Here is a 15,872-nt window from a genome sequence, read left to right as displayed (position 1 = left end):
GTGCACTGCCACTGAGGGGAGGTTAGGGACTAGATCAAAACCTTTATTGCTATATGATAGGTTCAGTTTTTCCAAAGTTTCCCAAAATCCAAAGTTTATCCAAAAATGTATTTTTATTATTTACTCACCTATCTTTTGAACCTGCTGTTCCCTTTCAGTCGGTCACTCTCGACGCCACGTCGGTGACCGACGAAAATGGGATATCGCTTCGATAGACCAATCTACTTAGAGTGTAAACTAAACAACCAATGCACATTGCCATGCAATTATTGCATCCAGCTGCACAGCGTGAGTATAATAAGGCAGCAGGTGCAATGCATAACAAGCTTTGCCGAGCGTTAGTATCGTTCTGCTCAACTGTGTCTGCTGTGAACTACGAGTTCAGCACGCTCTCGGAAGCTTCGTGTGTTGGCGAGACGGCGCTTCAGCGGTGGTCGTTCCAGCGTCGAGTGGATTGCACACTTCAGGCTGCACTACCCCCTGTCGTGTTGCAAGCGGCCAATTCCCTGTGCGCCTCAGCACTAAAAGAGCATTTCCTAAAGAGCAAATTTCTCTAAAAGAGCTTCATGGGTGCGTCTTTGTAAAGACGACGGATCGTCCTTATAAGGATGCCGTATCACCCGTGCGTTTCTGGGTGCGGTCGTTACCTGGCAACGGGTGATGGTCACGATTGCTGCCTCACGTGTCTGGGCAAACACGCTGAGGTAGCTTTCGTGGATGAGTCATCTTCTCTCTGCGGGAAGATGACCGTCTCGGAGCTGCGAACCAGGCTCTGCTTCCTTCAAAAAAGGGGGCGGAGTCCCGTTGCCGCTGCCGCGATTTGGGGCTCGTTCTGGCGGCCGACAGACGAAAACCATTTCTAGCAGTAGCACGGGCGGTTTGAGGATTATAGTGGTGGCAAACCCCGCAGGGAACCAACCCTCTGGGGACCATCACTCCTCTTGCATCTCCGATCCAGAGGAGTAACCCACGGAACGCGCTGGGCCCTCTTCAAAGAGCGTACCAGTGGTATCCAGTGGGCCTCCCCCTGACCAGATGTCGATCTCAGCATCGGAGGGAGAGCTGTCAGATGAAGATTCAGCTGTGCTGCTGCCCTCTGGGACGGTGGCGGAGCCTGAATTGGATCCGGAGATGACAGCTATGCTTTCCCGGGCCGCCGAGAGGGTAGGGCTCGAGTGGAAATCTCCACCGCGTCCCGAGCCCTCGAGGCAGGATGATTGGTTTCTCAAGGTGGCGCGCGCTGGTTTTCAGCGCCCCACCCTGGTGCCTTTCTTCCCGGAAGTGCATGACGAGCTCACCAGGTCGTGGATGGCACCTTTTACTGCCAGAAACTGGCTGGTGGGCTCCTCCTCCCTCACCACCCTCGATGGCAGTGCAGCGAAGGGGTATTCGGTGATTCCCCCAGTGGAGCGGGGGGGGGGTAGCGATGCAAGTGTGTCCTAAGTCTGCCTCCTGCTGGCGGGGAGACCCGGTGCTTCTTTCCCGGGCCTATAGGCATTCGTCTGGTCTAACCGGCGGTGCCTATATGGCTTGCGGGGAAGCTGCTTCTGCCTTACACGCTGTGGCGTTACTGCAGGTGCACCAGGCCAAGGCACTGAAGGACCTGCACGAGGGTGGTTACGATCCAGAAGTTCTGAAAACTCAGAACCGCCACTGGCCTCGCGCTCCGAGCGACGAAGGTCACCGTGCATTCTCTGGGTCGTGCGATGTCCACGCTTGTGGTCCAGGAGCGCCATCTCTGGCTGAGTCTGGTTGAAATGAGGGACGCCGACAAAGATCAGTTCCTTAATGCCTGTGTCCCAGACCGGCCTCTTCGGTGACGTGGTTGAGAACCTGGCCCAGCAGTTCTCGGCTGCACGGGAGCAGTCTGAGGTGGTCCAACTTCTGCCCGGCGGGCAGCTGCTGCCTCCACCCGTCCGCCGGTTGCAACGCCCCAGCCTGCTCGTCACCGAGGGCGGCCCCCTGCGTCCACCCGCTCCCGCGCCGCATCCGCAGCAGCCTCCAGCAAGAGGGCGCCGTAGAGCTGGGCATAGGCAGGCCGCCCCACCTGTCCTAGCCCCTGTCAAACCTGGCGGTGAGCGGAAGAGCAAGAGGCCCCGGGACGGGTGGCCCAGAGAGAGGTAGCCGCTTTCTGGGGGATGGTGAAAGCACCTCTCCCTCCCCTGGAGGAGGGCCAGGGGAGAATCTGGAAGTCTTGACGAGAGAGCGGTTTTCTCTGTCTCTGGGTCCCAGGAGGGCACGGAGAGTTGCGGACGGCCAAACACCGGACCTCACTCATCCTCCTCCTTCGCCAGATGGCAGCAGCGGGGCGGTTCGAGAGCGTCAACAAAGGCCCTACTCACGCACCCTCTGCCAACCCGTGGAACCAGGTGAGCCCTGCACCCCACACTCGCACCACACTCAGGCCTGCTCACAAGCCGCCCGAGATGGGTCCCTGTGTTCGACCTCGCTGCCCCACTGCGGGTACGGCTGTGGTTCCGCTGGTCCCGCTTGTACGGTTTCTAAGCGCCTGGTCAGCGCTACCCAGCCCGTCTCGCTGGCTCCTGCGGATCATCAGCCTCGGCTATGCGATTCAGTTCGCCCGGCGTCCCCCCAAGTTCAGCGGTATCCGCTTCACTACAGTGAAAGCGTCCGATGCCCCTGTTCTGCGGGAAGAGATCGCAGTCTTACTGGCGAAAGACGCGATAGAGCCGGTCCCTCCAGCCGATATGAGGACGGGGTTTTACAGCCCCTATTTCATTGTACCCAAGAAAGGCGGTGGGTTACGACCGATCTTGGATCTGCGAGTTTTGAACCGGGCCCTTCATCGGCTACCGTTCAAGATGTTGACGCAGAAACGCATCTTCGGGTGCGTCCGTCCCCGAGATTGGTTTGCAGCGATCGACCTGACGGACGTGTACTTTCATGTGTCGATCCTTCCGCGCCACAGACCTTTTCTGCGGTTTGCGTCTGAAGGACAGGCATATCAGTACAAGGTCCTGCCCTTCGGGCTGTCCCTGTCTCCCCGTGTCTTCACGAAAGTCACGGAGGCGGCTCTTGTTCCCCTCAGAGAGCAGGGTGTTCGTATTCTCAACTATCTAGACGATTGGCTGATACTAGCACAATCTCGGGATCAGTTGTGCGAACACAGGGGACCTGGTGCTCCGGCACCTCAGCCTGTTGGGCCTTCGGGTCAACTGGGAAAAGAGCAAACTCTTGCCAACGCAGAGGATCTCTTTTCTCGGTATGGAGTTGGATTCGGTCGAACAGACAGCACGCCTCATAGAGGAACGTGCTCGGTCGGTGCTAGCCTGCTTGAATACATTCAAGAGCAGGACAGCGGTCCCACTGAAACTCTTTCAGAGGCTCCTGGGGCATATGGCGGCCGCAGCGGCACTTACACAGCTCGGCCTGTTACATATGAGACCGCTCCAGCACTGGCTTTATGGCCGAGTCCCGAGGTGGGCGTGGAAGCGCGGCACTCAGCGGGTCCAAGTTACACCGGCCTGTCGCCAAACCCTCACCCCGTGGTCAGATCTTGCGTTTCTCAGGGCAGGGGTGCCCCTAGAGCAGATCTCCGGGCATGCTGTGGTTTACACGGATGCCTCCACCATCGGCTGGGGGGCCACGTACAACGGGCATGCAGTCTCAGGGGTTTGGACGGGCCCGCAGCTGCAGTGGCACATTAGTTGCCTAGAGTTGTTAGCAGTGCACCTTGCCTTGAACCGTCTCAAAGGTCACTTACGAGGCAAGCATGTGCTGGTCCGAACGGACAACACAGCGACCGTTGCGTACATCAACCGACAAGGTGGTCTGCGCTCCCGTCGCATGTCACAACTCGCCCGCCACCTCCTCCTTTGGAGTCAGAAGGTTCTGAGGTCTCTTCGTGCCATTCACATTCCAGGCCTGTTCAACCGTACAGCCGACGAGCTGTCTCGAGCAATGCTCCCAGGAGAATGGCGACTCCATCCCCTGATGGTCCAGCTGATTTGGAGACGGTTCGGAGCCGCTCAGGTAGACCTGTTTGCTTCTCCAGAGACCGCTCACTGCCAGTTGTTCTACTCCCTGACCGAGGGAACTCTCGGCAGGGATGCACTGGCACACAGCTGGCCGCGGGGCCTACGCAAGTATGCGTTTCCCCCAGTGAGCCTTCTTGCACAGACACTGTGCAAAGTCCGGGAGGACAAGGAGCAAGTCTTGCTAGTGGCGCCATATTGGCCCACGCGGACCTGGTTCCCCGAACTAGTGCTCCTCGCGACAGCCCCTCCTTGGCTGATTCCTCTGAGGAAGGATCTACTGACTCAGAGACGGGGCACCATTTGGCACCCGCGTCCAGACCTTTGGAAACTCCATGTCTGGTCCCTGGACGGGACGCGGAGGTTCTAGGTGACCTGCCCCAGGAGGTAGTGAACACCATCACTTCGGCAAGAGCACCGTCTACGAGACACGCTTACGCCTTGAAGTGGAACCTGTTCGTCGAGTGGTGTTCTTCTCGCCGAGAGAAGACCCCCGAAGATGCCCGATTCCGGTTGTGCTTTCCTTTCTGCAGCAAGGGCTGGAGCGAAGGCTGTCTCCCTCCACCCTCAAAGTCCAGGTTGCCGCTATTGCTGCGTACCATGACCCCGTGAATGGGAAGTCTTTAGGTAAGGATGACCTCGTCATCAGGTTCCTTAGAGGGGCCGGGAGGTTAAATCCTTCCCGGCCCCCCTCCATACCCTCTTGGGACCTGACTCTGGTACTGAAATCACTACAGCAGGGCCCATTCGAGCCTTTGCATTCAGTCGAGCCAAAGTTTCTTTCATTGAAAACTCTGCTCCTGCTTGCACTGGCCTCTATCAAGAGGGTAGGGGACCTGCATGCATTTCGGTCGACGATTCGTGCCTAGAGTTTGGGCCGGCTGACTTCCAGGTAATACTGAGGCCCCGGCCCGGCTACGTGCCCAAGATTCCCACTACATCCTTCAAAGACCAAGTGGTGGACCTGCAAGTGCTGCCCCTGGAGGAGGCAGACCCAGCCCTAGCTTTGCTCTGTCCCGTCCGAGCATTGAGATGCTACGTAGGCCGGACACAAAGCTTCAGGACCTCAGACCAGCTCTTTGTCTGTTACGGAGGCCGGCAGAAGGGGAATGCCGTCTCTAAGCAGAGGATGGCCCGCTGGATTGTGGATGCCATAGCCCTGGCTTATCAGGCACAGGGTGTGCCCTGCCCGTTCAGGTTGTGAGCTCACTCAACAAGAAGTGTTGCATCCTCCTGGGCGCTGGCTCGTGGCACCTCGCTGACAGATATTTGTAGAGCTGCGGGCTGGGCGACCCCTAACACGTTCGCTAGGTTCTATAGCCTTCGTGTAGAGCCGGTATCCTCCTGTGTTCTCACCTCAAACGGGTAGTGGCACCGAGAGGCCCCGGTTAGTGTCGGCTTGCTTAAACTGCTCCAGAGTGTCCGTACTGTAGACCCTGTTGAGATCCTCCATCACCCTAGGCAGCTGGATGCGGAATGTCTGGTGCCCGGCCTTCATGATGAATCCGTGGGAACCATGGAAGGCTGGGTTCCATATTGAGACCTAAGCGGTACTCGTATGCGTATAGTCCACGGTATAGCCTTAGAGCGCGTGTTTCCCCGGCAGACTTTCTGCCTTTCCAGGAGAGTTTGAATCACCTCAAATTTTTCCATATACACCTAAACGGATGCTATATGTGTATTTGCTCCCGAGACCTCCTTCGGGAAGGATGGAGCCTCCGCAGCGTCCCTGTTCCAAGTGGAACGGGTACGTTTTCCCAGTGTTATCCAGTCTCACCCAGTGAGGTAGTGCTTTGACAATGGTTATCGGAGCTACTTGTTGTTCCGAGCCCCGGCCTACACCTAATGGGGGCGCAGGCGGCTCGCACAGGGCACTGGAAGGGGCAGCATCCATGGCACTTTGGTAGGGATCCCATTTTCGTCGGCGTCGAGAGTGACTGACTGAAAGGGAACGTCTCGGTTACGTATGGTAACCCCCGTTCCCTGAAGGAGGGAACGGAGACGCCACGTCCCGTCGCCATGGTTGCTGTACACTGCTGAGCTGCGGGGTCTCCGGCTCGGCTCCTCAGCGAAAACCTGGTATGCATTGCACCTGCTGCCTTATTATACTCACGCTGTGATCAGCGGCAGCTGGATGCAATAATTGCATGCCAATGTGCATTGGGTCGTTTAGTTTACACTCGAAGTAGATTGGTCTATCGAAGCGATATCCCATTTTCGTCGGTCACCGACGTGGCGTCTCCGTTCCCTCCTTCAGGGAACGAGGGTTACCATACGTAACCGAGACGTTATTTTACCTCGGAACAGATACACTAAGTTTAAGATGCAACAACAGTTCACCAGGGGCTGTCAAGCTCCAAAAAAAGACAAGAAAACACAACTTAAAAGATTTAATATGATTACGTTTGCATCATATGTTGCAAGTTTCATGAACCCATTGTATGGTTGTGAGAAATGTATCAAAATTTAAGTAATTATTCACCACTAACCCAATGTTGGCCAGCAATGACCTTTGGTTTGGCCTGCCATATTACAAGAGGGGGAAAAATATGGAAACATTTTTATTTTATCTTTTTGTTTTAAGATTTATTTTGTTACTTTTATTTTTGCAAACAATTGTAGAAAATATACGGTAAGTGAATATGATTTTTAAAATGTTAATTTTAAAATAATATAATTTGATATAAAACAACATTTATTTTTTGCCCATGGCTCTCAATCTAGTTTGATTTTTGGTCCTTTGCAGTAAAAAGTTTGTGCAATGAATTACAATAAAAAACAATATTAGACACCACTGAATTTTTAACTGTAGGATCACACACACACAAAGACAGACATTTAAAACATACAGATTTAGAATGATGTGAGGGTGAATAAATGTCAGAATCTTCGTTTTTGGGTGGACTATCACTTTAAATGTTGGTCTGTTCCTCACACAATCCTCACGACTTGAAATACAAGGCACAAATCAGATGAACTACTTCTGTGTAATTGTATGGTGCTTTTTGGTGTTTTTAAGCTTTACAGATCTTACTATGGATGGAAAAAATCTTTTTTCTTCTTCTTCTTCCCATAAACATCTAATAACAGAATACAGGTTTGGAACAACATGAATGACAACATATCATTTATAGTTAAACTATTTCTTAAACAACAATAATCTAATATCCATTAGACTGAAAACCTCTAATCCATGCTATTAGTGAGGGAGAGGCAAAGAGAAACAAAGTTAGAAAGTGAGCAATAAAAAAGACAAATAGTACAGAATAAGCCCCCATCAAGTATTTCCCTCCTCTCACTTGGCATCACTCCCTCCCTCTCCATCATTCTTTCCCTCTCAACGAAAAGAGGGGAGAAAAAAGCTAAAGAGGCAGGTGTGAGGAAGATTGCAAAATCAATAGGGCTAAATGGAGTTGCAGCGGAAGCCATTGAGTGTCCTCTCAGAGTGCTGATGAGACTGCAAAGAGCAGCATTTGGATGAGATGGCCAACAGCTTTTTTCCTTCTCTCTCTCTCTCCAACCTAAAGTGTGTCTGCCGCACTATCACCACAAAGCTATTTTACTAGATCAATGTTGGGTACTTAATAGAACACGATGCTCACATTGCCGCCGGCCGCTAGGCTGAGGTGAAGATGGCAGCGTCAATCAACTGTTCCACAGGTGCTTTAGATCAGCACACTGCCACAGTGACAGAAATACCACAGCACCTGCAGCCCCTCCCTTACTTCCTGACAGACTTGTCAACAGGCCCTGACTGACACAAACATATTCACGTCATTCTACTCAGCTGACAAGCACCTTAAGTAATCTGACTTTCTCACATTACGCTATTAGTAGTCTGTGCACCTATGGATCATACGCTGCACAAAAAACAAAAAACAAAGCCCTGATATACAACAGTAAAACTTGAACGTGAACATAATTTCAGCCTATAACAGCCACTCATGTACTATTCACTTGCCATCTGATGTGAATCACATATAAAAAGGCTACATCATCAAGTCAAAATTGCAAGCAGCAACCGCCTGTTCCTGCTTGTAATGAGCACTGGTGAATGTGAGGATAGCTAATCACTGAAATTGCTCAATTTTGTGACATTTGGGGCATTGAAGTGTGGAAAATAAGGATCTGAGTTGAAGAACTAGTGACTGGATTTGCCAAAATTTGGTTAGTGGAATTAGAAGCACTTTGTGGCAAGCAAACTAAATATCTATGAGAAAATCTGAATATTTCACTTTGCTTTCTGAGTAGTATTTCAATGAAATAATTAGTCCGTAATACTTTTGGACAGATGGAAATGCTATTTTTGGGCTGTTCTATGCCATATCAGCGGCTAAGGCTATTTTCATAGCAAGAAGCAGAATATGTGAACGGAGCGGTGTGGGTGTGATTTTGACTGGAGCGAGGAGCGGATTTTTTAAAAGTCGGAGCGTCGTGGTTTTCACTCGCTCCAAGAGCACTCCACCACCACTCCATCACGAGTACAATTCATGCCAATGGCCCGTAATATAACTGCATATTTAGCAAGAATTCACGTTAAACATATTTAGCTATAGCTAGATACAGATGGATCTCTCAAATCTGAAGGTTATAATGAAGGCAATAGCCGAGCGGGAAGTTATAGGCTAGTTCTCAAGGAGTTTGTCTGTTCCTTTTACTGAATATTTTCTGGTTAAAGCATGATTTAAACAGGTACAGCACATTCACACGCAATCGCTTTCACAAAAATGCATTCAAACAAATGTAATCGTACAGTGCTACTTCATCTGTATCTGATTTTGAGCAGAAATCTGTAAGAAATGCATCGATCTGTAGATAAAAATAACTGACGAAAATGTACTGTTATATTCATCACAAACAAAATTTGCACAGTGGAAAGCAGCAATTATAGCTTTTAATGCTGACAACCATGTTTTTAGTTTGGCATGTGGTAGGAAAAAAAAGTTTGCACGCAATAGCCTAAGCCACTTTGAAACTCTCCTGTTATTTTATTTATTTTATTTTTTGTGTTAATATAGGCTACATTCTGAACATAACATTTCAAACATACTGAAATACTTTAGCCACGGAGCGAAGGCGGAGCGTGTTTCTGGTATCAGTGAGCGCGGAGTGGAGCGGGAAATTGTGGACCTGGAGCGGAGGTGGAGCGGAATGATTATTACATGCTCAGAGTGCAGAGGGGAAATTGTTGCCACTCCACTTCGCTCACATACTCTGGCCAGAACAGGATAAAATCAGTTAGAAATAGTTAAACTATTTGATAAACATTAAAAAGATGGCAAGGGATAGAAAGTTGGGATAAGTGATTTAAACAACCAATCAAAAGTTTGGGGTTGATAAGATTTAAATTCTTTTTTTAAGAAGTCTCTTATGTTCACCAAGACTGCTTTTATATTTAATCAAAATATAGCCTAGTAAAAATAGTAATATAATGAAACATGATTACAATTTACTATAACTGTTTTCTATTTTAATATATTTACAAATGTCATTAATTCCTTTGATGGCAAAGCTGAAGTTTCATAAATATAAAGTTGGAAAAAAAACCTTGCAAACCCTGCATTTATATGAATTAGAAATCTTCTGTAGCATTATGCATCCTTGCAGAATACAATTATTTTTCTTTCTTTCTTTCAAAATAATAAAAATAAAATAAAATAATAATAGTAATAGAGAATAGTAAAAACTATAAAAGATTTTATGTGTACTTGGAATACAAATTCTATACGTTTTCCTGTTGACATTTCACATCCTTAAGAAACTTTCTAAATAAAATCTCTGTCTGCTAACATTAAAAGCAGTGCAGTACAATAAAATTCAAAGATTTTATATTAACCTACCCCTTAATGTCACAAATCAACAATACCACCACCACACTGGTCGCTTTTTAATTTTTTTCTTATCTAAATAGGCTGCACTTGGCCCAAACAAGTTGAAAATTGGACAAGACATGATGCAGAAGAGTCAAAACTTTGTTTGTTGGGATTAAAGATAAAAGTCAAACTATGGCATCATTTACAACAGGATAATCTGTTGTTTTGGTATCAGTGGCAAGTAGTCAGAGGGAGGGCAGAGAGAAAAGAAAGAAAAACAGATGTGTCTTATGTCTGGAACAGAGCTGTGCTGTGCTCTGAGATCAAGGCAAGCATATTCTGTTTACTGTCTCCAAGCTGGAGAGACACCATTATCAAACCATGCTGGAGAAGAGGTACATGGCAGGGAAAACAGGAAGAGAGAAAATGCACTGAAGTGTAAACGAGCACATTCACACCTTCTCTCACACTCTCTCCATTTTCACACGCTTTCATTTGCAAGCAGATATCAAATGCAAAGAAATACTCTTCCCTACAAAAATCAACAAAGTGGTCACGAAAGATAAATGTACAAAAAAGACAGAGAGAATATCACAGCATATCGGTAAAACACAAACCAACAGTTGCATGGAGTCTTTTTTTTCTCTGTGGTTTCATGTGGTGGATGTTGACAGGATTGTAGGTAAAAGCGTGGCTCCTTCTGCAGCTGACATTGTTTTATGGCAGCCTTTCTACCGACCTCATATTGTTTACTTGTGTTCCTCATCACCTGGCTGAGCTCTGCCTGACCACAGGAAAGGAGCTGAAGCTTTGAAAGGAGCTCATTTTCCCTCTGACCCGTAACAAACTAAGTATAGCTGTCAAGAACACTGAGGCAGAACCATTCGTCAGACTGAGCTTATTGTTTGTTGTCACAATAATTGCAATCAACATGGACTCTACGCTTCCCTGGATTAATTATATGCTGGTTAAAAACACACAAATTATGGCTTATATAAACTTAAAATATATGAAAACTAGGAATGCACATGAGTTTGTTATATTATGCTTGTGTAAATACAGTAAAGCAGGAATATTATGGAATATTATTACAATTTAAGGGTGCTCCGATCAGGTTTTTTGGATCACAGGAAGCAGTATTCCCAAAGCGATTATTAGTCAATAGCGATCAGTAGCCGATCAATCGGAGCACCCCATTACAAATTTAAATTAACTGTCTATTTAACTGTATTTTAAAACATAATTTATTCCTGTGATTGCAAAGCTGATTTTTCAGTATTCATTACTCCAGTCTTTAGTGTCATATGATCCTTCATAAATCATAATATGCTGATTTGGTGCTCAAGAAACAATTCTAAATTTATATAGGAATTATTCCTATATAATCCTTAATAATTTTGACGAAACAGTGATACATTTTTTTCAGGTTTCTTTGATGAAGGTAAAGTTGAAAATATAAATTATTTGTAACATTATAAACATCTTCACTATCACTTTTGATGAATTTAAAGTTTAATAAAAGTACTTATTAAAAATAATAATAATAATAAATGTATAAAAAATAAAAACAAACAACAAAAACTTAAAACTGTAATGTATATAGGTATCAGACAGATATTGGAAACAAAAACATTTTTAAACAGTTATTGATCTTATCTAATAAAACAATATCATATTTTTTATGCCCCGTTTTGTAGTCAAATGTAGCCAAACCATTATTCTGACCAAGAACCACCAATCTGGCCAGGAAGAAACTTTGACTGACTGACATGTAAATCGACCAACCACAGAGATTAAATAGGGTTGCCAAATATCTGTTCTGTTGGTTGCTAGTAGCAAGTAACAGCTAAACTGTATCATTAGGCAAAACACATCACATCGCAGAATATTTGGATAACGTTGAACTTCAGTATCGCTAAGAGTCTCTGTTGTTCATGTTGCCTCCAACGGCAGCTAAAATCAATGACTTCCAATCGCTTTGTTACTGCAAATCGCTGTCAGTGTGAACTCCCCTTTACAGGGTCAATTCTCCTGGAGTGACCTGAGGTTAAGTGCCTCGCTCAAGGGGACAACAGCCAAAGTTCATGTCTCGTCCCATGATGGAATCAAATGTATGAGCTTTCAGCTACCAGCCCAGATCTTTCACCACTACACTAAACACCTGCCACAGCCAAATTTCTCAAAATCAAAACAACTGCAAAAAAAAAAAAAACTGTGGCGCATACAAGCTTCTGGACTATGACCAAAACCTGAACTCCTGAGTCCTACTTACAGTAATTGATCTGGACTATTGATTAAAGTCCTCTCAGCCAACGACCTGTTCTGTGCATTTGAAAATGGTCAAAAAAGTCTTTCAACAACATATATATGGGGTGTTTACTCAATAGATATGCATACATTAAAAGCAGCTCAGAAAGATCAGAGATGTTGCACTTATGCTAGTGCACGTCTGGATGTGAGAATGTGTATGTGTGTGTAATTTGCTGTTAAGGACTGGTGTGGGCAAAGGACTATCATTATGTTCCCTGCAAGAGGTCATTGCTGTGGAGAGCTTTTCATACCGATTACACATGTCTCACCTGGGCTCCCTGTTCCCCTTGGCAAGCGTTGAGAGGCACGATGACACAAATATAAAGCCCATTTAGTGCTCTCAATCAAAAGATTAGTCTGCACTCAACGTTAGCCAAGGGAAATGCTGAAAATTTTAGAAAATTAAGGTGTTTCCAAACACAAACAAGCCGTATTATGAGCCAAATAAGCACTGGGAGAGAAAACATGCGTGCTGTCTTTGTGTCGGCTTGCCAATTTGTCCTTCTGATAATAATCATTTTACCAGTGACAGATCACTTGTTGCAATGGAAAAATCATTCACATGGATAATGAATAATTCAAAAATAGGTAATTGAAAATTATACAGAGCAAACTTCACTTCACATGTGATTACTATAAATGGAGCCCAATCCATGTGGCATTTTTCCTGTCCTGTTTATCATAGGGCTTGTTGTGATGTTGACGTGCATGTCTGACAGATGCCCCGGGGGCTCCTCACCTGTTCCAGTCTCCAGTGGAACTCTGCTGGCCTGAAGGAGTCCAGCTGAATAAAGTCTCGCCTCAGAAGAAACACCAGACGGCAATTATGGACGTACAGAGAGTAATGATGCCTGTTCATCTCTGCAAAAAAAAAAAACACAGAAAAGCCTTACTGTAAATGGGTCAAAAATAATGCGAGACAGGGCAAATGAGTGATATGTTTTTTTTTTGTAAAAGAACTCGCAATGGTTTTCAAAGCAAGAACATCATGTTGTTTAAAGATTTACTGTACATTTATAGATTTCCATGCCTCGCTCTGAGAGCTTGTCTTAACTGCATAATCATGTTAGAAAAACTACAGACTGTTATACAAGTCTGAGTCATAAAAATTACACTACAAACAAGAAGATGAGACTTGACACAGAGAGAGAAATTAACGGATACCGTGGTTCTGCAGAAACTCTAAAGGAAATCATTCCAGTCAGGGAAAGACCGACTGACAGCTTAAAATGTGCACTTTTTACTCATTGAAAGAATGAATGAATTGACAAATCATATACAAGTCTAACACCATTACTAAAAGAAATATTCAAATAAATGCCATTATTTTGAACTTTCTGTTCATCAGATAATCCTAAAAAAGTATCATGGTTTCAACTGTTCGGCACAACATTGATAATAATAAGATTATTTTCTTTTTCTTAAGTAATGGCTGCTGAAAACTAATTATATATTATGTAACATTATGTATATTAGGTATAATATTTCCATTTTTTCGGGTTACCACTGCCATCATCTAATGCTTACTGCCATCATCTAAAGCACTAATAACTAAATAACACCGTTTAAAGATAACCTTTACCGAATCTCAAAATCAATATCTATTTTTCATATTGTACAGTAGGCTACATTATAATGTTGCAATGCCTATTTATTTATTTATTTATTTTTTTAATTAGCTATCTACTTAATGGTACCAGCCAAAATTTCATATTTTGTCAGGCTGTTTAGAGCTGGTAGACCACCTTGGCTAAGATAGGGACAACTACCTACCATCAACAAACCTTATTCCAAAAAACATTTTGACCTTAAGCTGGTATTACCTTTTTTTCTCAATTTCATTCACAACTAAATGTCATCTTGTAACAATGCTAGGTCCTAACAGGATGTGCATGAGAGAGCTGCCATTCAATCTGAGACTCATGTTAAAGCGTTTTCTTCTGTGTTACTGACACATTTCACTCTCCACCACGTGTCTCACTCTAAGTAAGACTGGACTGCTTTAACAAGAGTCTCAGAAACCTCTCATTGATCAAGGTGGCTGCCATGTCTCCTCCACATGGCGCCCCTCTCCACTCACCTCAACGCTGCCTCTGCGGCGCTGCCCGATGTCTCTCGTGCAACTGCTTTTAGTGCATGTTGAATCGATTAAGTCTCACACCCACTCAACATGACTCCTGGGATCAATGAACTCGAAAGAGCCCTGCCAAGCAGTCGGCCCCCATCAGAGCCACTCGGTCTCAGAGAACTGGCCACTGACAGTCATGCTGCATTTCTTCCTGACAAGAGTTTCCCTTTAACCTACAGAGAATTGTGTTCTGAACCACTCTTTAATCCAGATCTAATCCATAGTCTTAATCTCTTTCCCTAATGCTGCTGGGCATCGTCTGGTATTGATAAAACTTCTCTTCAATTCTACCAAACTGTGGTTTGATCACCAGATGAGGAAACTGTAGACGTAATCTTAAATATCTCAGATATTTACTAAAGAACCAAAACAAAGTATATATATATATATATATATATATATATATATATATATATATAGAGAGAGAGAGAGAGAGAGAGAGAGAGAGAGAGAGAGAGACCCTGCCCCTCTTAAAGGTTTAACACATGCCTACTGTGTCACCATAGCTCACCAGTTTTATCAGAATTACACAGCAATGTCTCCTTCTCAGCTCTCAGTCCAGGACTTGGCCCGTGCTTCATCCATGTTGCTATGGTAAACTGATCTGTCAGGTTCTGTGGCACGACCCACTCTGGGATATTGGCTGCCTGTCGTCCATCAAATCTGAAGATGAGGTCACTGTCTCGGCCATTGTCTGTCAGCAAGGAAGCCGTCCAATTGGTGGACGCGCTAGGCGCCGGGAGAAGGTCTGTGCTGCCCGAGGCTGCTCCTGCAGAGATAAAAGCACAGAGGTTAGTTCAGGTTACCGCAAGAGGCAGCGCTGAAAAATTACAAGCTGTCAGTCATAAAGAGTTAAAATCATATTAGCTGCCCTGGCATTCAAATATACTATGCATACAGCACACTTCAAATCAAATTAGAGATGAAAAAGCAAGTTAACATTTAGTTCCGAGACCCAACATTCAACCCTGACTGAAATGTTATATCTGAAAGCAAACGTCTCATAAGTCATAGCTGTTGGATGTGGCCTAGCAACACTCTGGTATTGTAAGCTAGGGTGATCATGCAATTTAAAAGAGTTTAAGTGTGGCTTCCCCGTCAGTTAGGAAGCATATGTTATGAATATGTGAACTATCCCATTAAAAAGGAAATATAAGAAGATATATCTAATTGTGTTCACACTCGCTTTGAAGACACAAGTCTAGCATGGATGCCCTAAATATGCAATCAGCCGCCACCTATCAATCTAATCTTGATTAGCCGCCTCCTGTCACCCCTCCTCCATCGCTTTCCATGCCTCTCTCTGCATGTTTTATGTTTGGGAATACTGGAGGTATATTGATCTTCTTTTTCTTCACTCTGGGGTGACAGATGACCAGCACAGAGGGACAGAATGAAGCGATGAGCACGGCGATGTCAAGCAACGTGTTCTCATTCCACAACTCCACATCACTTCACTTCGGAACAGGCCCAAAGAGAGACAGAAGCGAGAGAGAACTATGGCAGCAGTGCTGCTTTTAAACTATGCACTATTTATTTCTGCCCATCAATACCTGGACAATAAATTCAGCCACCAGACTCCAAGTGAGCGTCTGAGCTCTTCTATTTCCAGAAAATACCATAAAG

The 15,872-nt window shown here is 45.6% G+C and overlaps 1 protein-coding gene across 1 annotated transcript in view; it reads right to left on the bottom strand.

The window, feature by feature from the left end:
• Positions 1–15,872, bottom strand: part of LOC109100537 (calsyntenin-2-like) — a 228,624-nt gene that overhangs the window by 31,988 nt on the left and 180,764 nt on the right. Inside the window, exons 7-8 of the mRNA XM_042777659.1 lie at positions 14,758–15,015; positions 12,858–12,979 (exon numbers count right to left, since the gene is read on the bottom strand). Coding sequence (XP_042633593.1) covers positions 12,858–12,979; positions 14,758–15,015 — 380 coding nt within the window. The remainder of the gene's footprint in view (positions 1–12,857; positions 12,980–14,757; positions 15,016–15,872) is intronic.

Source organism: Cyprinus carpio, chromosome A2 (genome assembly GCF_018340385.1).
Source record: "Cyprinus carpio isolate SPL01 chromosome A2, ASM1834038v1, whole genome shotgun sequence".
In the NCBI taxonomy this organism is placed as follows: Eukaryota; Metazoa; Chordata; class Actinopteri; order Cypriniformes; family Cyprinidae; genus Cyprinus; species Cyprinus carpio.
Note: the sequence above shows the minus strand (reverse complement) of the source record. Positions and strands in the feature narration are given on the sequence as shown.